This window comes from Xyrauchen texanus, chromosome 15 (assembly GCF_025860055.1).
Source record: "Xyrauchen texanus isolate HMW12.3.18 chromosome 15, RBS_HiC_50CHRs, whole genome shotgun sequence".
Lineage (NCBI taxonomy): Eukaryota > Metazoa > Chordata > Actinopteri > Cypriniformes > Catostomidae > Xyrauchen > Xyrauchen texanus.
The window spans coordinates 4588115-4613135 of NC_068290.1; the positions used below are offsets into that span (position 1 = coordinate 4588115).

Sequence of the window (25021 nt, forward strand, 5' to 3'; positions counted from 1 at the left end):
TGCCACTCTAATGAGTATAATAAAGTCTATCTATCTACAAAAGACAACCTGCTAAATAAAAGAAACGCAAATATACAAGACTTTTAACAGGGTATATCAAAGTTTGATATTATGTCTAATTTGCACACAAGGAAAGGAAGGTATTTTTGTGTGGCATTGTTCAAATGTCCTGTCAAATTTCCTTCGACACAATAATAATTCATAAACATTCTTGAATAGGTCAAACTCCTGCAATAATAGTGACCTTTCAGATTCACACACACACACTCGTACACGCTCATTCCTATTCTTCTCCACACAGTGGCAGGAAGTCGTCCAGATATCCGTAGCACTTCTGAAAAAGAATGAGGGACAAATATTTGGGAGGGAACAGATGAGGGTGTAGACATGAACGTTCACACGGTTTCCAGAGTATTTCTGAACTGATAATGCATGCATACATCAGAGGGATCCTACCAAGAAGACATTAGATTAGATTAGACCAGGCCTCAACTTAGAAGACATCGGGTCCTGGTCTTGGTGATTCATACTTAAGAGGGCCGTGGTGTGGTGTAATATCAAGAAAGGAGGAACTTTTGAAAGCCTTGATTATTTTGAGTGTTGTGCCATGCACCTGACTGTGACATTAACCTTCCTAGTATGGTCGATGAGCATATTATCCCAAGGTGAGTCAAATTCAGTTTCCTGTCCTTTAAGGATGGGTAGATGAATGTAATTGGATGATGTGATGACTACATTCCAAACTGCATAAATGATGCCATCGGAGGGCACTTTGAAGGGAGAACAATTTTGATGGTCGTTCCAAATATAATTTTGACTAACAATGACTTAAAAAGTGAGTCCCGAATGACTGTTATTGTTTAGCCAAATACTTTTAAGCCCTCCAATGCTCTTTAAGTGGATGGTAAAGTCTTCGAACGAACTAGGGTTAGTAGGGATGATCAGTTCTGAATGGAATGCACCCGGAATGTTCTAAAGACCTTAAATGAGCTTAGATTGGAATTGCTTAGAATTTTGACTAACTGATGTTATAATTTGAATTTGAATTGTTGGACGGCAAAATTATTTGGGATCTTTGTAAAAGTTACGCAATTTTTTAAGTTTTTCATCTTTAATTCTATTAAATAATCCTTAGCTATATTTAAAGCATTGCATCTACATGTTTTATGTTTTATCTTGTGAATTGCATTGTTTTGTGTGTGTGTGTGTGTGTTTTGAAAATGTACAGTAATTTCAAATCAGTTGATTGCAACACGCTCCAATGGGACAGTCGAGAGTTTACCACTGTGAAACATCACCATTTCTTCTAATAACACTTATTATGCATTTGGGGACTGAGGACACAAGTTTGTTAAGTTTATCAAATAGATTTTTTTCCCCCCCATTCATCCATTATGCAAGTCTTTAGCTGCACAATTGACTGGGGTCTTCATTGCCGTTTGCTATGTTTCATAATGCGCCACACATTCTTAATTGGAGACTGCTGGCAGGCCAAACTAGCACCCACACTCTTTGCTCACACAGCCATGCCCTTGTAATCCGAGAAGAAAAATGGAAATGATCTGCACTTATATGGCACCTTTTTAACCTTAACAGTATTCAAAGCGTTTTACACTGTGACTCATTCACTCACACACACATTCATACACCAATGGCAGCAGAGCTGCCATGCAAGGCACTAGCCTGCCACTGGTAGCATCTTGGGGTTCAGTGTCTTGCCCAAGGACACTTCGCCATGTGGTGTCATGTGGGCAGGGATTCGAACCACCAACCCTGTGATTAGTGGCCGACCCGCTCTACCAACTGAGCCACATGTGGTTTGAAGTTGTCCTGCTGGAAAATGCAGGGGCGTCCAAGGAAAATACGGTGCTGTGTGACAGTATATGCTGCTCCAAAATGTTTACATATCTGTCTGCATTAATGGTGCCCTCACAGATGTGCGAGTTACCCATGCCATGGGCACTGACACAGCCCTGGCCCATACAGACACTGGCCTTTGGACCTGATGCTGATAACAGCTTGGCTGTCCTTTTCGTCTTTGGCCAGAGAACACGAAGGCTGTTTTTCAAAAACTGATGTGGACGCATCGAACCAAAAAACACAGTTCCACTGCTCTACTTTCCATCTAAGATGAGACGTCTGCGGCGCTTCTGGACAGTGATGATGTACGGCTTCTCCTTTACATAGTAAAGTCTTAACTTCCATCTGTGGATGCAGCGGTTAGTGGTCTTGACTAACAAATGTTTACTAAAGTAATCCCAAGCCCATGTTCATGATATCTATTCCAGATGAATGATGTTATTTAACACAGTGATGTCTGAGGGATCAGAGATTAGGCGCATTCAGAAGTGGTTTTCATCTTGACCTTTACACACGAGATTTGACCAGATTCCTTGAATCTTTTAACTATATTGTGCACTGTAGAGGGCGAAATGCCCCAAATCCTTTCAATTTGTCTTTGGGGAACATTGTTCCCAAAATGTTAGATTATTTGTTGAAGCATCTTTTGGCAAATTGACCAGTCTCGAATGATTCTTGCTCTTGAAGGCTGTTTTTGGACGCTCCTTATATACTATAACACGATTGCTTCACCAGTTTAACATCTCCGGTTTCATATCGTCTTGTTATTTCAACTCGTCAAATTGTAATAAGTCTCAACTTTTTGGAGTGTGTTGCAATCATCTGATTTGAAATTACTGTACATTAAAAAAACAATTAAATTCACAAGGTAAAACATTATGTAATGTGTAGTTGTAGGGATTTTAATATAGCAAAGGCTGAATATAATTCTAAAAAAGTTTCATACCGTTCCGGAATTGTGGTTGTAGTATATTTTCATCTGCATTTCTAATGAAGTATAACATTATAAAATATATATATAAATACATGAATATGTTCCAAAAGTAGAATTATATAAATGGGTCCAAAAGTCTGAGACCACATTGAAAATCTGGGACTTTTAATGCTGGAAATAAACAAGGATTCTTTTTAAGGATTTATTCTATCAATTTAAAGCAAAGAAAGGTTGTGACATAAAATGAAAAAGATATTTAAGATTCTGCACTTCTGCATTTCTAAGTCACTAATCAAATGCTAAATAAATGTTTTTCGTACTACTCTGGGTTCAAAACAAGTTAAGCTCAATTGATGCATTTTGATGCAAAATGTTGATTACCACAAAAAGGATTTTAAACATCCCTCCTTCAAAAATCAAGTTTACAGTGAGGCGCCTACAATGAAAGTGAATGGGGCCAAATTTTGAACTGTTTAAAGGCAGAAATATCAAGCTTATTAGTTTATAAAAGCACTTACATTCATTCTTCTGTTAAAACTTGTGTTTATTTGAGTTGTAAAGTGGTTTAAATCGTTCTTTGTAAAGTCATTATAGGGTTTTGGGGTTTATGGCGTTACATCTTCATGGCAACAGAGTTGTAAAATTGGATATAACTGATAGTAAATGATTTTATCACACTCATGTTAGCATGCATATTTTTTGCATCATGTGTCTATACTTTTAAAATAGTGAGTATGTTAATGTTTACAGATTGGCCCCATTCACTTTCATTGTAAGTCCTCACTGTAAACCAGATATTTTCCTTTTTTTTTTTTTAAAGAAAACGTAAGTCACAAACCGTGTTGATTGAGCTTAACTTGTATTGAACTTGTATTGAATTTCCCTGAAATTGTTATGGCGATAAATGTTATGGTGATTTAATTTGTCATGAAATGTTTTGCAAAATTCTAAATTAGATTTTTGGAACTCACTGTATATTTTTATTGTTATAAAGTGAATGCACATTCATACATAAGATAATATTTAAGTTTTCCAAGTATAGAAAAAAAGGTTCCATTTTGGACCGTGTTTATTATTTTTTTATTGTTCATTTGTGGTCATTACTGGTGGTTTTACTCATTTTGTTTCACACCTGCAAAACCCTATTGTCTCTCTCCATTACATCCATTGTCGCTATGGTAATGACCTTAAACCTTTATCTACACATCTTCTACTCCATTTCCTGTTGCTGTTCGTCTCTTCTGGAAACGTCCTGTTTGTGTCATTCCCCAGCTTCCTGTTTCTCCTGGATTTTAGGTCAAGGATCCACCCCCTTGATCCTTAATGATTCTCAACTGCCTTTGAACTGTTTTTTTTTTTACTACTTTGAGCTAATTTCAAAGGGAAAGATCACCAAAAAAAATTACGTTCTGTCATCATTTACTCACCTTTATGTTGTTACAAACCCGTATGAACCCAAAATGACAGGTTAGTCAGAATGTTCATCTCAGTCACCAATCACTTTCATTGCATCTTTTGTCTGTACCATTTTACATGTACTGTATGTCCAAGTGAATGGTGACTGATGCTAACATGCCTAGCTTTGGAAAAAATAAAGTCACATGGGTTTGGATGAACCGGACATTTTCTTGACAGGTTTCGAGAGATTCACCTATTTAAAAATTGCCACATTTATTGAGTGTGCTAATAACTATGTCCTTGCTTTCCCTCAAAAAGCCTCTCCAAGTGATACCTACAGCAGCTGCCCGGCAGGCCAAGCATGCCAGGCCAAGTTTGCAAACGGAATATGTGACCAGAAGTGCTCAAGTTCTGCCTGTCTGAGAGATGGATTTGACTGTCTGAAAGACAGAGGCACCTGCACGTGAGAAATCATCACAGCAGACACTAATAACTCATATTAAAACTGGGGAAAAGCATCTTTGGTTACACTTTACTTAAAACCTGTATATAGTGGAGACTGGGGCTTGTTCTTACACTTTTTACTGGGTTGGGTTTATTTTTTAAAGTCAATTTCTGCACAGCCACATTCCTTAAAAACTTGGCTATATAAAAGCAATTGAACATTTTAACCATTCTTGCTCAGGATAAAAGATACAGTTCATTAAACATACAGTAACCTTTCAAAAAAAGAAAAGGAAAATCAAGGTTACAGTGGGGCATTTACATTGGAAGTCAATGGGGCCAATCCGTCAATGTTAAAACACTTAATGTTTCAAAAGTATAGCTACAAGACATAAACAATCTGCGGGTTAACATGATTTTAGTAATAAAATCACATGCTAAACTTTTCTGTGTAAAGTTAAAGCCAATTTTACAACTTAATTGCCATGACGATGTAATGTCAAACCCTAAAATGACAACTTTACAGCTCAAATAATGCTTGCGTTTTAAAAGAAGAATTAATGTAAGTGCATTTATAAAATTATAAGATTCAAATTTTCTGCCTTTAAACCCTCCAAAACATGGCCTCATTCACTTCCATTGTAAGAGCCACACTGTAACCTCGATTTATGCTTTTTTATTTAAAGAAAAGGAGAGAAGAGTCGAACATATTTTTTGTGGTAATCAACATTGTCACAAAAGACTGACCTGAACTTGTGTTGAACCCAGAATATTCCTTTAAAGATTTTTGAGCTTTCTGTGTTTCAAACCAAAATACAAAATCTCTGCTAGAGAAAATACATATTGGCACAGTCAGACTTTTGACTCTGAATCTATTGTTACTGAGATATAGCCCTTGTGACAACTTCCCCATGGGACAACTACACTGTAAAACAATCTTGTTGTTTCAAATTTTTGTGTTCCTGCTGCCTTAAAATGTTAAGTTGTCGACTTAAGAGGGACAGTTGTTTAACGGAACATTAAAGGTGCTTTAAGCCGTTCTAGAATTTCCCCAAGCCGAGCCTGTGCCCCCTTTTTTCCAAAACCAATAATACCAAATGAGTTTTATTGAGACATATCGAGCAGAAACGGCTGTTAAAAATAGCAGCAAAATAGCGCCCTCAACGGACAACTGTTATAAGCAACATGGCATAAACATGGCATTAAGCCTCAGTAATTAAATGCATCTACTATGAGAATGTTCAAAATGATTGACAGGCAGAAAGCATTATTGGCCGCAGACAAATTTTTGTTTGCTGTTTATAGAGACTAGCTGTCACTGAAACGTGAAATATCTCACAACATTTATTTCATTAATATCATTCAGGGAGTGTGACATTTTTTTGCATCTGGAACCATTTGCAAAATGTTTTTAAATGGTTATACTTCAAATTTAAAAATCTGTATATTATGTGTATTTTAATAGTCTTGACAAAGTCCCAAAGTTTGGTTCCCGTACTAAAAAATATGTGGTATTCAAAAATTATTATCAACCTCTCGAACACAATAGGAGGGTTAATGTATAAGTGTGAATAGCTTGAGAATGAATAGTTTTGAAACATAATACTGTATATTATAAATGTGATTACAACTATATCAAAAGAGCATACGACTGATTTTAAGGTGCATTATGTGATGATGCACTGTGAATTCATTGCAATATAAAAATAACCTTTATAATGTATTACATGTGCAGGCAGCAAAGTAAAACGTTACCGTATAATCTTTTGCAAAAAAAGAAAGAAAATTGTCATCATTTACTTACCCTCATGTTTTTCTCTCTCAGTGAAGGATATATTCAGTACTGCAAGGATCATTATGACAACAATCACTGCGAGCAGGGCTGCAACACTGCCCCCTGTGGATGGGATGGCTCGGATTGCTACTCGAACCAGTATCCCATCTGGGCCAAAGGGACACTCATATTACACACTAGAATTCAGTTCCAGAGAGGTCCTATCCAGAACGGCTCTCTCTTATGGGCTTTAAGCACTGTTCTTCTGACGAGCATTAAACTCAGAGGCCTGACACCTTTCCAGACCAGTCAAGACCTTCGTACACTAGACACTCGACAGCTCTCTGACCTGTACACTCAAACAACACCCTACGACAGTGATGGGCAAGTGATATAGTCATATCTTGTTGTTTTAAAGGGGAAAAGTATATCCCATCTTTTGTAGCTTTTATTGATTTGTTTCTCCAATAGTCAAGGTTTCAAGACGGTTTAAAAATGTCTTGGGTTGTGAGTATGCCCATGTAATATCATCAATCTAATCTAATAGTAATGCCTGAATCACCTGTTTCTTCAATATGCAATGGTCTATTTCTGAATTTTTTGCTGACTTCATCTCATTTCTGTACTACAGATCGGTGTTATTCCTGCAGTTGGATAACAGACCGTGCTCCCGTCTTCCCTCCACCTGTTTCCAGTATGCCATTGAAGCTGCACACTTCCTGCATGCCATGTTGGCACAGAATCATGCCACATTTCCCATGATCACAGAAGTCCTGGCAGCTGTAATTAGTGTGCGGGGAGTTGATGAGGAAATAGGAGTCAGAGAGGAGGTGAAACACAAGGGTATGTTTTCATTGTATTTCAGCCAAACATATGTACAGGGTTTCCAGAAACTAGCTGGATCTTAAAGGAATACACACACAAAAAAAAAACCTATTTTTAAGGTTTATGCATTTTTCATGTTTAATTAAAGATTACTCAATTAGATGGAATTTTCTTACATTTAAATGCATAATTTTTTTTATTTTTTTATATTATGTAGTTCAGCTAAAGACACTCTATTGTCATTTCAACCCTGTGTGCTATACATTTTTTTCCGTGAAACGCTGAAGGAGAAATTTTGATGAATCTTCACACAGCTCTTTTCCGTATGATGATAGCTTATAATGTGGTGGTGGTGTAGTGGGCTAAAGCACATCGCTGGTTTGATCCCCACGGCAACCATCATTGTGTCCTTGAGCAAAGCACTTAACTCCGGGGAATTGTCCCTGTAATAAGTGCACTGTAAGTCGCTTTGGATAAAAGCGTCTGCCAAATGCATAAATGTAAATAATGTCCAACAATGTAAAGCTCCAAAAAGGTCAATAATAATAATAAACAACATAAAAGTTGTTCATATGACATGTGCAGGGGCGAAAATTTCATCAAAATGTTGGTGGGGACAATAAACATAACAATTCTCAAGAGCAATTTTTGAAGGGGACACCAAGGTTTTTTTTGTTGTTGCCCCGTTTGCATTTGTATTATTTTATTTCTTAAACAATTATTTTAAGAATATATCATTATATTATTTACAATACACATATTTTAATGATATTTTAGGGGGGGGACAACCCTCAGATAGGGGGGGTCCTGACCCCCCCGACCCCCCTCGCGATATCCGCCTATGGACATGTGTGCTATTTTCCAAGTTCTGTGAAGTCAGATGGTAGCTTTGTGTAATAACAGGCCTGATTTAGGTCTCAAATCACCAATAACTCTTTATTCACAGCTTTTAAATCTCATTTGCATCTGTTTTCACATTCAATTTAAAACAGTAAAAGATGTTTCTTTTTCTCCAATTTTAGAGCATTATTAAGATTCTAAATGTAATCGTTTTGTTTACGAAGCCTCCCCTACCTGGATGTGGCCTGTGGTTGGCGTTGCGTCTGGACTCGCAGTGGCGGTGGCCGTGATTATTCTAGTGCTGATCCTGTGGTTAAAAAAAAGACGACAGCGGCGAGAGGGAGGAGAGCGAGTTCGTCACAGGTCAACGGTAACCGACAGCAATAATGGCAGCAAGGCCTGGATGCGGCGTGCTGACCACCAGGAGAAAAGAGGAAGAGAGAAAGACAAAAATGGGATAAAGAAAAAGAAAGCAAAAGAGTCAGGAAAAAGACGTAAAGAACCCGTTGGCGAGGATGCAATTTGTATGCGGTGAGTGAGACTGTTCAGAAACAAAAACACTCATTTTTTGTGAACTGAAATAAAAATGATCGGAAAGCTGAAACTAAACTCGAATAGATTTATTGCATGAATACATGCTTCTAAGATACCTTGTTTTGGCCAAAATGGCCAAACAGCATCTGCAATTCCATCAGATAAAAAATAAATGCATGATGGCCGATGTAGAGGAATGTATTAATTGGTGTTTCTTCAACTTTTACGACAAACAGATTTCAAAATGTTTCTTAATGTTATACGAAGGTCACATTAAAACTGAAACGTTTGCATGTGCTGTCTGTGCGGGTTTAGTGCACAATTCACTAAAAGAGTTATTCAGATAAAGCAACGGCAATTCTGATCATCTGAATCATCTCTTTAACTTACCGAAAGTGCGCTAATTGACTACATCTTGATATAGGTTATAACGCTCTTACTCGTCATTTAACCATTATTTGATGAATTTCTGCTAACATGATCAATAGAAAGTACAAACATCTCTTTTAGATCAAATCCATTTTGCTGCCTGATTTCATTTGGCGGTAATAGCATGATGTAAATTGCATTGGGGACTTTTTATGAATGATGCACAATAAATAATAAGCCTAATTTACATATAAAGGAGGCATGTTTGTGTCTAAATTAAAGCAATGACAATTACTTAATTTGAATACTCAAGACGCAGCGCAGTTTCAGTGCTAAAATGCCACAGGCAAAAGCACTAGCGGCTCGGGATCACAGATATAGGTGGGGCAGGTTTGGGCTGATTTTTTCTTCTTTTTTCTTATTACAATATTCAAATTGTGCGACTCATTATTCAAACACGCTGACACTCTATGGGTGTCCTTGCATTATTCCACCACTAGGTGAAAACCTTAGAACATAATGTTGATTCTAATACTCTAAATTACAACGATTTATCTTAAAATGTTGACAGATCAAAATCTAAATCAAAATATTATTTTTTAATGTTAAAGGGTTAGTTCATGCAAAAATTAAAATTGTCCCATAGTTGACTCACTCTCAAGCCATCCGAGGTGTATATGTCTTTCTTCTTTCAGCCAAACACAGTTGAAGTTATATTAAAATATATCCTGGCTCTTCCAAGCTTTATAATGGGAGTGAATGGTACCTTAGATTTTGAAGCCCAAAAAAGCGAATGCATCCATCAGAAAAGTAATCCATATAACTCCAGGGGGATAATAAAGGCCCTCTTAAATGAAGCAGTGCGTTTTTGTAAGAAAAATATCCAGATTTATAACTTTATAAACTATAATCACTCGCACGTTCACAAGAGAGTCGAGTTCCGGCGAATGACGTAGGCGTAGCGTGAGCTCCGGTGAGAAGTGACGAACGTGGGAATGCAGAGGATAGAGCAAAACAAAATGCCGGTCAATAATTAGAAGACAACAATGAGGATTTTTAAAGAAAAATGAGTTTTCTGCCCAGCCCTATATGTTTGAACCGGAGTACACCAACCAGGTACTCCGGGAGATGGAGGAGGCAGCAGCAGCGGCACAAACAAAAGAATCTGGTAGACGGAGAGAACGGGAGACGTGGTGGCGCTCATGCGGGAAATTCGAGGTAATGCCAACAGAGGCTGAGAGTGTTTGATGCCATGAATGGACAATTGGAATGACTGGATAGATGCACAAACGCACCATTTTAAGACTAATACAAATCTACAGTATAGCTACAACAACTCACTTAATTTCACCGCTTTCCTTTGCTGTAAACAACGTGCGCTTCCGCATTCATCACTTCTCACCAAAGCTTACACTATGCCTATGTCATACGCCGGAACTCGACTCTCACGAACGCGGACGGCTGAAAGAAGAAAGTCATATACACCTAGGATGGGTTGAGGGTGAGTAAATTATGGGATAATTTTCATTTTTAGGTGAACTAACCTGTGGCAGGGCGGAGGGCGGGCCGGGTCGTGATCCTGCACACATTTACGGAGGCATAATTAGCCTAATACGGGACCGGTTGTGTAGGATCACGACCCGTCCCCACCTTCCGCCCTGCCACATAACCCTTTAATTGTTATTGAAGAACACCATGAAGGAGAGGGAGAGAAACAAAACTATCCACATGCCATTTACATGTTTCCACAGTACTAAATAACTAAATGCTTTATATGATAATAATGTTTTAAATCAAAGTAAATTTAAAACCCGAAAGATTCAAGAGCCGAAGCTTTTTGACATAAAATTTGTAATCACACAAAATGTACAATGTCTTATCAACTACCCTTATCTTTTGATTGCCAAACTATTTATTTTGTATGTCTGGCTCCGCAGGACCAAGTTGTTTGATTGTCAATTTGTCTTGAATTTGCAGAAAACGACAAGCTGTTACACACAAGTTAATCGATAGTGCTCAACATGTTCACAATCTGTCACACTGCTGGCATGCACTAATAATAAAATTACCTTTGGTATGGCACTATGTTTATGGGCAGATTTATTTCAATGGGTCTCAATAAGGGCTTGTTGCAGTATCATATTTGACCACAGATTTCCATTGGAAAACTGAGTGGCACTGTGGAGTTCGGGAGGGCAGCAAACTCTCTGCCCAACATGCTTGAATATACAGTATAATGTATATCAAACACTGTGTTATGGCACTTTCAGCTACTTTACAACTTAAAAATAGATAAAAACTTTTACTAGACCTGCTTTTAAATACATATGTCAGCTTTTTGAACATATATAGATTCAAAGAAATTACATTATTGGCAGTGTATAGTATGGATCTGTGTTTTCAAGTGTTTGAATATTTAGGAGGGGCTCTGCCCTACCTACCTATCCATATAGATGAGACGAGTCTAAACAAAGAGTGAAATAAACATAACCCATTTCAATATTTATTTTTATCCATTTAAAAAAAAAAAAATTGTGTCTTAAAGTTGTGGCGTCATTTCCATAACACCAAACAATTTTGGCCCTAACAACATTTTTCAAAAGTCAGTGCTCTTGTTAACCAAGTCGACAAAAGTGTCAGTGAAGAGCATGCTTGAGAGGAAATATGAGACAAGTGATGTTTAAAGAAAATACAGAAAATTTAAGGTAAATTTCACTTGTGAGCAGAACATTTTTTTTTCATTTTTTTCAGTCATTTCCAATTAAGGTGTAATTTTGCCAAATTATGCAAAAACAGTGAAAATATTATTTAATTGTGTTATTCAGGAGACATAAAATGCTAGGTATGAAACACGTGTCTTGAGATTTAATTTACTTTTCAACAAAACATCAGCATCGTAAAACTGCTGCAATCCTGCATAAGATGCTAAAAAGCAAAGTCCATCTAGCACATATTAGAAAACCAATTAAAAGTAGCATAGATTAACGTAAAAACCCATTTGGTGTAAACTGCCCCTTAGAAGGCAGCTGCCTGTGCAGGGAGTAGTGAGGCAGTTTGCGTTTGAAACACAACCCCCTGCTAAAATGCTTGTGAAGAGTGAGGAAACAGCACTTATAGTAGGTAAAGAATTTCCTGCTTCCTCTACACTAATGATAGGCCCCTCAGGAAGGAACTGGACATCGGAAGTGACACAGATGTGACCCAGAGTTCCATGGAGGACATCAACAGGACGATCCGTGACCACAGATCACCAGACCAAAAACACTTCCAGACCAACCACCAACAACCTCGCATGCTAGGTGAGATCTCTATACCTTGTTAAGTGAGGCGGAATACTAGCTTACTACTTACTTGTGTCTATTAATTTGTAAAAAAATCATATTGCATGTGAGTGGCATCCAGTTATCATCTTTGAAATACTGTAAATATGGTTGCTTTGTATTATTAATTCAATTGTGGTGTAATAATGTCTTAACATTTTAATGTCAACGCTTAACATTCAAATAATGAGTCAAGAAAGAGATGTTAAAAATGGTGGCTGATATAACTTCCAGATCATTCGATAAATTGGAAATGGAATTGTACAAGCATGCTGTTCGGAAACATAGCCTTTGAAAACCATCCAGAAATAGTATACTTTAGTATACTAATGGCAATGCCATATGATATGAGATACATTCATTCTAATATTGCATATCATTTAGAAGGGATTGTCTGAGAATTGGTGCATGGCCACTGTATTTTATTTTTCTATTCTTATCTCAAGCTCCCCCTAGAGGATGGGAGAGAAATGCTGTTCCTGTACCTCAAAGACCACCAAGAAATGTGAGTCAATTTTAGCTTCAAACATTCAGCCTATGTATAAAAAAATATATTACACCTTTAAGTTTAATATGTTCTCAGAAAATATTGCAAGTAATCATTGCTACATGCTGTATTGTTCGGCATTTGATGACAAATCTTTTCAGATGTGATCTGATATTTGTCTCTGTAGAGCTAATCATATGTTCTGTGATGTCTTAGACTGCTCCAGTGCAGTGGTGCGGTCCAGATGGCTCGGTTGTGCTTATCCGAGCTGTCAGGAGTGGCCTTGACCGAGTGGTTCTGGAGCTCTTGAGAGCCGGAGTGCCGGTTAATAACACCGACCATACTGGTAAGTGTTGCATTAATAGTCCCTAATCTGTTCTGATGCAAGAATACATTGAAGGAATGGTTCACAAAAAAAAAAGCCATTATTTACTCACCATCATGTCACCTCCCCCTTATGGAAACATAAAAGGAGAATTTTTGAAGAGTCTTTATGCAGCTCTTTTCCATAAAACAACAGTTTTATGGTGTTACAGTGAGCATGACAACCAACATAAAAGTTTCATTATTAATTAAACTTCAAATTACACGATGAATCGGCGACAGGGGTCGTCAATTTCACTATTGACGAATCCCCGACGACTCTGAACGAGCCTGCAGCCAAATTACATTTCACAACAGAGTACACTCGAGACACGACACACGTGTCTCGAGACACGAAAACAAATGCATGATCTCATGTTATGCATTTTAGAATATGATTTGAATCCTATATTTTATTGGTTACAAATTGAAAAAGTATCTCCTACTGAAAAATCTACCTATTTGCTTACCTGACTGTCCAAGAGAAATGGCCATTTCTCTCCAACTCTTCTCTTTCTCCACCCGGTTGTGCTACAGTTCAGAGGAAACATCAAATAGGTGCTGGTGCTCCTGCCAATGTTCCCCTCATTTGTCCTCCATTTCTTCGGTCCAGTGAGACTTTATTGATACTGCAGCCATGCTAGTTGATGTTCTGTTGCAGGAAGATCATGACCCCTCCCACTGAAACTTCCCGAATCACAGACAGGAGAGCGTTTCTCTCAAATCGCGTCTCCGATTTGACCACGATTTCAGGCTTTTGTCGGCGAGCGAAAATCTGGCTTAAAATCGTGTAAACTCGGCATAAGCTGAAGCTCTGAAATCTCATCTGGGTTTGTGTTCATATTAAAAATCAGCTTGTTGACACACTGCACACTGAGTTTTGCTTACTGCCCCCTGCTGAAAGCAGGTGGTACTTTAGGTTTAAATTGCTCCTGTGGTAGGAATATTCAAGCGTTTCTGTCTGCATCCCACAAGACTACAAGGAACCCCCACTTCACGACATGCCCACTACACGTAACGCCCCCCTTGGATCAAGCAATTCTATTGGCTACAAGACCTTTTAAAATCCTATGCAATCGCTGAATGATACATTTTCTCTTAACTCTTTAAATATGGCAAAGAATAACTTTTAGATTATATGTCACACCATATATTATTAAACAGATGATATAAATGGTAAAATGTACTTGTTTAATGTGAAATTTGGTGGAAGTGCTTTTTATTCCTGATGAACGACTTCTGCTTATGCAATAATAATAATAATAAAAGATATAAATAATAATATAAACACTTACCAGTTCTGTTTTCTCCTGTTAGTTTACAAGCTAATCAGTTAGCCTATTAGCTTAGCATACTGCTAGCTTGGAGAGATGTATTTTTGCTGCAGTACTCCAAATGAACACAACAATCAGTGCATGAATGTAAATAAAAAATTGTTGCAAGACTTCAGGATTACGCTGGTTATTTGGAGGGGGCATAACTTGTAGTAGTCTTATTCCCTCTCGGAATATTACTTACTACGGTCCGAGGGAATGATTAATTATGTTAATTATTTTTATATAATTAAATCACACTGAATGAACTCACAGCACTAATATATATGGAAAAATGTCAGAATATGGATTTGGAATGACATGAGGGTGAGTAAATAATGCCAGAATTTTCTTTTTTGGGATAACCATTACATCAGGCATGATCACCCTTCTGTTCCTCCAGAAAACACGTATTAGGACACTTACAGTAGTCCTAATACGTACGAGTAGTGTGCATTAATAATGTGCTCATTATTTGTGAGTGCCGAGGATCGAATCAGTTTTTGGCTGATTTTGTTTCCTGTGCAGTTGGGGAGTAATGTGTTTTGCCCTTTCTCGTTGTCCCTCTGTCACCTCCTCTGTCCTCCTCTACTATACTCCCCACTGCCACCTGACCTCACTCCAGCTCCCCTCATCAACACATCTTATTCAGAACAGAGTTAATGTGCTATAGCGCCCAGTCAATGTGGAAATAATGTATTAACCTTCCATGCTTCTGTTTCTATCTCATAAATTTCTCTCTTTCATGGTCACAATTGTTGTCTTTCTGTTTTCCATTCTCATAACACATTCACTTCATTTTGTGGCTTCATCCACTATTTTGTGTCCCCCACAACACCCCATATCCTGGTCACCCTTTCTCTGATCAATTGCTTCTTGCATCTATTTTCTTTCTCTCTATCTCTCATTCTCTTGATCCAGGGAGATCTGCCCTCCACTGGGCATGCTCGGTAAATCATCTGCCATTGACACTGACTCTCATTCGCTACGGTGCTGCAGTGGACTTGCAGGACCATAAGGTGAGATAATCTTACATTTATAACCAAAACATCCTGGGCGGGGTGGTATGACCAAAACGGCTTATATGATGATATAGTTATTTTTGCTGGAAGTTCAACTACAAAAGGGTATTTTTGGATAATCTAATGAAGTAAATACTTGATTTGGCTTTCTACGAAGCCCATATTTATAATGCATTGTAAAGGCATTATGAATGCATTATACTGAGCTTGTGATGTCTTATAATACATCTTATAATAAGTTCTAACTTCTCATAAATCATTATAACTACAGTTATCATGCTATTACAGACTTCCCCTATTCATAGTTATACTTTAGAGTATAATGCATAAAAACATTAAATATTTTGTGCATATGTAATTTATATAACTTCCAGGATGACTTATAATGTCTTATAACTACTTAAAAATATATTATGGATGCGGATAAGAAGACATTTCTTTTGTCACTTTACTTAAAGCATACCTATTATATATAATACATTATAGCATCTGAATATAAAATTGGATGTTGCTTGTGTTATAATGCGTTATCCTCTAAGGTTTTACTATGAATATATAAGAATAAAATAAAATTGAATATAATTGTGTTTATAATTATTTATGAGAAGATATAACATATTATAAGGTGTATTATGAGACATTACTAATGCATTATAATGACTTTACAATGCATTATAAACATGGGCTTCATATAAAGTGTTCCTGAAAATGTTATTTCTTTTATTTGGACCTTTATGGACATAAACCAAAAGATAAGATTATTCATAATAAATGATAAGATAAAAATGATAAGTTGCATCCGTGCAAAAACAGCTTCACAGTATGTCACACTTTACTTAAAAACAAAAGACTCAAAAAACAGTAAAACTAATATTGTGAAGTACAGAGTCCCGACTTAATGAGGCACATTCAAGGCTGTTGTAAAGTAGTCTATAAACGGACAAATAGCAATAGCTGCAGCCCAGAGATCTCTAAATTGGGTCGGAATCATCAAAAGAGGACGGGGCAACTCCAGAAAGGGGGCTGGGCCAGCTCCCAAAAGGGGGCAACACTTCCACACGTAGTTAGTGTTAGGGGCTTCGTATATCGTTGCTAGCGGTTTGGAGCTGTCGCCCCTTTTTGGATCTCAGCCTGCAGCTGTATGCATCTCATGACCACAGGTGTGCGACGTTAGGGGCCATTCACACTGAACACGTGTTTGTGTCCATCTGCACTGTTTCACAAAAGTTTTTCTAAGTAAACATCTTGACTGTTGCTTTGCTCTAGGTTTTTTTAGAGCAAAAAAGGAGGAAAAAGGAGTTTCTTTTGTTGTTGAAAAAAAGACGTGGCGGGGAGAACTGTTAACAACTCCACAGAGGTGACTTTTTTGCTCCCTTGAATACATGGGATGGAAACGCTGCTTTATTCGCAAAAAATTTTTGCGATATTCTGACTTTTCACATAAATGAAATTTGGATGGAAACTTGGATGAAAGCATAGACGTCTATCTATCGCATGTTTACATAGAAAAACTATAGGACAAACAGTGCAGACCAAGATAACACAGAATGTTCTCCTAATGTTGGTTAGCATATGGTTTCCTTTTGGTTCTTTCAATGGAAACCAATTACTAATGTTCTTTTTAGATTATATTTATCTAAACCATAAATTAACATTCCCAGAATGTTGCATGGTTTTTGTTTGACAACCTTAACATTTTTATTTGTATTTATTTTTTAACCAGAAAATAACCTTCTGGGAACCAAAAATTGTTAGTTGGAGATAGAAAAAAAACTTTTTTTGTGTGTGAACGGCTCCTTACTCGGCTTCGTGTTGTGACAAACAACACTACTCAATAAGTTGGTAAATACCATAAAACGGCCAGCCCTACAATAACTGAATCATTGTAATTCACCATTGATAAATTATAGTCACGTATATTAAAAAAAACTATGTTTTTCTATAGGGTGAAACAGCTTTGTTTCTCTCAGCACTCCACGGTTGCTATGATACCGCACGATTCCTCCTCCTTAATGGGGCAAATCAAGAGCTTCCTGACTGCAAAGGGCGGCGGCCACTGGATGTGGCTCGGGCGGGATTACATCACCAAGTCCTTGAACTCTTATTGGTTCATAGAGTTCAGAGGGCGCCGGTTCCTCTAGATCCAGCCACTGAGGTGCTTTGGGACGATCGTGCTTACGTGTATTCACCTTGGGTCGCCTCACCTCCATCTCTACCTGGAAGAAGTGCCTCTTTTTCAGGGGTCAGAGGTCACAGAGGGACGGCAACACCTCCACCTAGGTAAGTGAATACAGCATCATTTAATATGACTTGAATATAACATTTTACTTTACATTATAAATGATAAATATTATGCTTTGATTTAAAATGTGTATGCTTGGCTATTTTCAGAATGCCAATGTACTGTTAACTGCATAGTGCGCATTATATACTGCTTACTAATTTTTTAAAGTAGAATGTGAAACAGCATGCAGTATGCAAAAAGCATGTACAGATACACACAGTAGCTATGGACATAGGGTTGGGAGGGTTACTTTTAAAATGTACAGAATAACTGCTGTAAAATGTAATTTGTACTGTATTCCATTAGATTACTCAAGGCCAGTAATGTAATCCAAGTACTTTGGATTACTTCTTCAGCACTGGCTGATTTTGTAACTTGCTTTGACTCAAACCAAGTTCCAAGTAACAGTACAATAACAGAAAATACCCTTTTATTGAAATACGTTCTCTGAAAACAAGCTGATTCTGTTGGTTCCTGTTTTTCAAGTCTCTTATTTTGAAAAGTTCATGTCATGTGCTTCCCTAGTCATGTGATGTCCTGTTTTCCCTCCATGTTCATGTGTCTTGTTTTCATTGGTGCATTGTTTGATTACTTTGTTATTAATTCTATTTTGTCATTGGTTTTAGGTTATTAGTCTTGTGATCATTGTTCTATGTTCCCCCATGTCTGTGTATTTAAGCTCTCATGTTTGCCATTGTCTCTTGTCTAGTACTGATGTTTGTTTGGTAGCACTTTCATAGTTCATGTCATGTTTAAGCCATGCTAAGTCTAGTTTAGGTCAGGCCACATTTATGTTTTACCATGTTTTAGTCACGTTTATTTCATAAAACTGCACTAGGGTTCTACACATCGTCATTGCCAGCTACAATGTTACAATATATAATTACTGTTGCATCTGAAGTAAATTTATCTTGTTTTAAGGATTTTTTGATATTTGTATATGAAAATAATAAAAAAATTATAATCAAGAATAAGAAAATTAGGATCAAACATGTATTTTCTTTTTAAAATTCATTATAAAATATAATCCTGCCTGGTAACAGGTGCATGTAAGGGTTAGAAATAGCATTTTAGCATAGGATAAAGCTAAATGTTCACATGACAATTTACTCAAGGTTAACTATTTCTGATGCTCCAAACTTACTTCAAAAACCCACAGCATGTACACAACGACAACTTTTTCTGATCGTGGATTCTGATTGTAGAATGAGGCAGAAAATATATTATTTGTAGCTTTCTATACAATGCTAAAGGCTACATTGGTTAGCATTTCTCAAGAATATCCTTAATCCTTGTAAAAATGTGACAATTGCCTAGTTTCCATCCAATTTACATGCTGTTTTGTTATCAACAAAGTGAAAATGCATTAAACGTTTTTGGCGAAATTTGCCGTCTTCTGCCGGTTTCATTCAAATGGCATTTATCGATAAAAATGATGTGCGTGATGATGCCACGCTTAAAAAAAACTTTGTCGCATAAGTTTTGGTTTATCGCAAAAGAAATCTGCCTTTAAGCCGTTTCTATACAGAAATGTGTGTATACCACTAATTCTGTTGCTATCACCTCCCAGACCCCCCCAATTCAATTCATTGAAATTTGCCAGCTTACGGTCACTTTAATTTCACAAATAAATGCAATCAGAAGAGGAGGAATTGCAATAAAAAGGGAACAGTTGCCTTGAAAGGACTGTAATATTGGTCCTGATGTTGCGCCTATCACAGGTTGCCACCAGTTTTGACCAGAAAGTGAATGCCTTGGCCCTGTTGAAGCTGGCAACCCCCACCAGTAGTGGGGGAAACTTTCAGTCTTACTATAAGGACCATCCATCCATGTGTATATGCACACGTGTGTATGCAGAGCTATTAAAGAAAAATGTATGTGGTGTAATATCAGGGTCCGATCAGTCACAACATTGATTTGACCTCAGTGATTTGGACCGTGGCATGATTGTTGGTGCAAGATGGGCTGGTTTGAGTATTTCTGTAATAGCTGATCTCCTGGGACAAGCACAAAGTCTACGGTAACTCAGATAACCGCTCTGTACAATTCTGCTGAGAAGAATATCGTCTCAGAATGCTATTCTGAGATGTGGGTTGGCGCAGTTTTGTTGCCACGATGGGGACCTACACAATATAAGGGAGGTGGTTTTAATGTTGTGGCTGATCGATATATGATACATTCCTAATATTCAATAGGCTATTGCAATCACAACTGCATTATGTCCCGTATATTTTCCAGCAACTTTTAACAACCAGCTGAACTTGATTTTCATCTAAAATAGTAATTTTAACGTCATAATGCAATTTGCATTTTCTGAAGAAGCTCAGCAAATGCGATCCGAGGTAAAGAGGGTTAGATTTCAAATATTTAAATGTTTTAAAATGTTCAAAAGCTAATTTTCTGAACTCCGCATTGGACAAATAATTCTGATAGTTTATAGTCTTGAAAAAAGTGCAGAACATTCTGAGAATGTCATTCAGCCGAATCTTTTCATCTACAGAACAGGATATGGCTAATATAAGTATGTGTAAAGAAAAGGTATATAGGCCTAACAATATAATTTTTTCATTTAGGAATTAATTTGTTAATTTATTTAATTTAATACTGGGAATTTTGCCGGCATTTTTTTTTTTCGAAAGTAAGCTAAACAATAGTTTTAAAGAATTGCACTATGTTAGTGTTCCAAAAAGGTACACTGATGCTTTTCTCCTAGTATTGTGAATTTATTTTTTATTTAAAACATCTTTGTTCACGGAAATGATATGTTTTTTGTATTGTGGGCTAATTTCTGTAACATCTTGTAGCTGGCAGGACACAGAAGCAGATGAAGTTTGATGATCCCAAGTGCAGTTTTATTTGAAGATGTGCAAAACCAAAAACCCTAACTATACGTGTGAACATGAATTTGAAACTTGACTTGACTATAAACGTGACATGACTTGAACTCGGTTACAATAAACTATACTCGACACTGGACAATGGCAACATTAGGTCTTAAATACATGGACACGGGGAAACATAAGCCAATAAACAAACAGAACTCTAAACAAGATAACAAGAAAATAAGCATAAACCAATTACATGAAAGAACCAATAACAAGACTAAGAACCAATAAAAACAAGACACATAAACATGGAGGGAAATCAGGACATCACATGACCTGGAAACGGGAACAAAACCTTTCAAATATACAAGGCCAGAAAACAAAACATCTAGACATGACAATTTCATGACTGTCGACTATTATTTTGAATGGTGTGGACAAGAAACTTTAATAACTAAACGGAAAGCTACCGCAATTAAATTAATTGCAAAGAGTGGCCATTCGTTTGTTCTCCTTGCACTTGTCGATGACAGGTGCATGATACGAGATATTTGTGTTGGCACTCCTGGAAGTGTCATGACGCAGATGTGTTTGCAACATCGGATCTGTGCTGGTATGCCGTTAAGACCAATCCATAACTGTGCGAGTAATGCCTCGCATACAATACATTGGCTTTCAAGGATGTATACCTGGTCGTCATGATAAACACAGGCTAACGATTGGGGTAAATTCTATCATGTGACACTACATTTGTGCGTTAATGCAAATTTTTTCGACAAAGGGTATTTCCAAACCAGCTTTTCTAGACATATTTAGTATCGAGTTAAAATTAAAAAAAATATGTCAACACGTAACATTTTTGCGATAATTTGCATTTCCATCAGCTATATCAATAAACTTTTTGATGCTCTAAACATTTTGTCACAAAAAACCCTTGGATGGAAATGTAGTTTATGATTGAATTTTAATGGGACCTTTAAGCTCCCAAGAGGAAGTTTCTCAGTGATGTCAGTGATGTCCATTTTCAGCTATAATGATGTTAAAGCACCCTCTGTCTGCTTGTATGAATGAAACATCCTTCGAAAGTGTTTCAAACAGTGCTCAGATCGCATCATTTATATACATGTTTTAAAACTGAATAGCCTAAATGAACCAAATGACGATAAAATGCAAAGTAATATCTTCAGTCAACAAAATACTTTTTGAATGTAACTGTATTCTGATGGCCAACTATTTAAACTGTATCTGTAGTGGAATACAGTTACTAATATTTTGTATTTAAATGCGTTACCCCGTTACTTCAGCTTGCACACTGCCTGCTATTTTTAAGCTCTTTTTTGTTGCATGTTAATTTAAGCAATTGCCATACAACTATCCTCTTTGAAAAAAAATGTTTTTTTGGGCTATTTTCATTATTAATCCAATTTTGTGTAAAGAAAACCTATACTGCACATTTTTATCAATGTAGTAGGTTATCTGTGTTTAGGCAACAGAAAATATTCATACTTAAAAAGTAGTATGCTTAGTATAGTAATATGCTATTTCAAACATAGCCTTTGTAGTGAAATATGACCAACATTCAGTATCAAACTCACATTTTGTTCTCAACAGTGATTGGCAGATGGGCAGTGTACAATGCTCCTCCCCCCAGAACTGGCGTCCAGCACCCAACCAATCAACGACAGCATTGGTCAGCCCCAGGATTCTTGGCCACCCCTCTCAGCCTATCAGTACTCTTCAGGAAGTGACATCAGAGGCAGAGGAAGAGGAAAGGGAGATGACCCAGAACGTTTCTCGAGCAGCAACACCTCACTTCCTGTCTCCTCAACCAGCACCTCGACAGCGCTCGTTCTCTTGTACTCAACATGCACTGAACCGCCGCTCCTGTGGCAACCAACCAGAGCTGTCAGTTGCCATGGCAGCAGCCAATGAGCATGTTGAAATAGTGATTGTGCCCCACCCTAAAGAAATGCCCAGCCAATCAGAGAGGAAAACCACAGTGACTGGGCCGAACACAGCTCAGATTGACTCTGAGAGAGAGAATACAAGAAACTGCAATTCCAAAATACAGAATGAGAGAATAAATAATGAGCCAAGCATCTCTATCCAAACCAGCATGTGAGAGGAGACAAAGAGAGATCGAAAGAATAGTTCATCCAAAAATGAAAGATCTATCATCATGTACATCACCCCACATAACCCAAATGCTTGGAGAAATTTGAAGAACCTTTTTGCAGCTAATTTCCATACAACAATAGTTAATAGTGACCATGGCAGAGTTTCCCAAAAATATCGGAAGAGTAAGTAGATTGTAGAAACCACTGCCATCAGTGGTCTCTACGGTAAACTTTTGGGAAACACAGCCCACGTTTGTTTAGCTCAAAAAAGGACAAAAATATCATAAAAGCCCAATAAAAAATTCCTCCAACCTGTGCCCTATATTTCAAGTCTTCTGAAGCCATACGGTAGCTTTATGTGAGGGAGAAACAATGCAAATAATGCGTTTCATTTTTGGGTGAACAATGCCTTTAAATTATATTCAACCTCATATAAACATGTTACCATTTCTGAATCAAATGCATAACTGTTGTTTACAATTTTTATAAATGTGTAAATGTATTTAGTTTTTTAGCAATTGAAATAATCTCCTTATTGCAAATTTCCCCTTAATGTTTGCTATAAAATGTCAAGCCGTTTTTCTTTATACTTTGCTATTATGTCATGATTTTTCTGTAATATGTTATAATAAGATTGTATTTGCTAACATTAGATAATGCATTAGTTATCGTGAACTGAACAATAGATTTTTACAGTATTTATTAGTCTTAATTTAAGCATTTAGAAGAGTAAATTGATCAAAATACTAGTGCATAATGTAACTACAATATACACTAACTAATGTTAACATGAACAACTTTCAATTTAAAAAATATGAATATGTTGGAATTAACATGAATTGCCCGAAACTAATGAATGCACTTAAAGTATTGTTCATTGTTAGTTAATGTTAACTAATGTTAATAAATACAACCATATTGTAAAGCTTTACTGATTATTGTTTTTTTTGTATCAGCATAAAGGCAGGACAACAAATAATACCATGATGTATAAATACTATACAACTTGAATCATGTTTGTCGCAGTAATATTAATGTATTTGCATGCAAACAACGTATTTCAAGAATGGCATAAAATAATCGAAAACATTTGCATCATGTTGCATCCGAGACTACTGTCGCATCGGCCAGCAATTCTCATTTAAGCAGAAATGATGAATGTGTACACAGACAGTCTTTATTGTAAAAGAGGTAGAGAATACAGGTGTTTCACTGTACAGAGAAAAAGACAGCACTGTTGATATACTCATTCAAACAGTAAATAAAGACTGTAAACACACCTCATTCATATAACTGGTACATAAACAAACCCAGTAAAAAAGAGAAGCACACACACACAGAAATACACACACACACACACACACAAAACACAATCTTTGGATTTTCTATATTGCCCCCTTCACCCAAGCCAATTCTATCTATGTGCTTTTAATTAACGATATACAGCAGTGATAATAACAATAATAATAATATAGATATAATGAAAGTAATCTTAAAGCATTTTTAAAAAAAGCTCCCTCTTTCAACACCCAGATATTGCAGTAACAAAGTGGAAATTGTGATGTAGTGGAAAAGTGAAAAATAAAACAAATAAAATATATGGCAACTAAAAAACGTTTTCTCATTCAGCCCTTTTCTCTTGCACAAATACACTCAAACTCACTCCAAATGGACAATGGGTCACAATTCATGCAACACGAGCAGAACAAATTTAGGTAATTTTTCGCAAAACCAAACTTACATAAAATATATATATATATTCTTGTGAGTTTTTCTCGCATTGAACTGAATGCACAAATCTATGTTAGAATAATTTGAATAATTTACACAGAAAATGTACTTAAGAAGGGTTTTATTAAGGATCAACATAGAAATTCGCTCTGCTTAAATTGAACCGTTCGAAAATCTACGCGAGAAGGGTTTTATGAACGATTTACACAAATTCGCTCTGCTCGCACCGAATTCAATACGTAAATACGAAACTATACGTAATAATGGTTTTATGAAAATCTGCACATAAAATCGCTCTGCTCATATTTAGTTAAATGTGAAAATGTCTGCAAAACTCGTTATGAACGATTTACATAGAAATTCGCTCTGCTCACATTAAATTCGAAAAGTTACGTAAGAATGGTTTTATGAACCATTTACACAAATTCACTCTGCTCGCATTGAGTTCAATGCAAACATTTACGCAAGAATGGTTTTATGAACTATTTACACAGAAATTCGCTGTGCTTGGATTTAACTAAATGCAGAAATGTATGAATGGCTTTACGAACGATTTACAAAGAAATTCAAGAATTGAATGC

At 36.8% G+C, this 25021-nt stretch overlaps 1 protein-coding gene across 1 annotated transcript; it reads left to right on the forward strand.

The window, feature by feature from the left end:
* The first annotated feature begins 332 nt into the window (after positions 1-332).
* Positions 333-24887, forward strand: LOC127655895 (neurogenic locus notch homolog protein 1-like). The gene is made up of 11 exons (XM_052143940.1): positions 333-665; positions 4511-4655; positions 6462-6794; positions 7042-7253; positions 8300-8606; positions 12135-12277; positions 12745-12803; positions 13002-13131; positions 15383-15480; positions 17429-17763; positions 22204-24887. The coding sequence occupies exons 1-11, from the start codon at positions 608-610 to the stop codon at positions 22712-22714; spliced, it is 2331 nt and encodes a 776-aa protein (XP_051999900.1). The 5' UTR covers positions 333-607; the 3' UTR covers positions 22715-24887.
* Positions 24888-25021: the final 134 nt, after the last annotated feature.

What these genes read in the sequence shown, in the direction of transcription:
- LOC127655895 (XM_052143940.1), top strand. Translation starts at nt 608, where the DNA reads ATGCACCTGACTGTGACATTAACCTTCCTAGTATGGTCGATGAGCATA. An exon ending in TAATAACACCGACCATACTG is followed by an intron (nt 13,132 to 15,382) that starts GTAAGTGTTGCA and finishes CTCTTGATCCAG; the next exon opens with GGAGATCTGCCCTCCACTGG. An exon ending in ACGGCAACACCTCCACCTAG is followed by an intron (nt 17,764 to 22,203) that starts GTAAGTGAATAC and finishes TGTTCTCAACAG; the next exon opens with TGATTGGCAGATGGGCAGTG.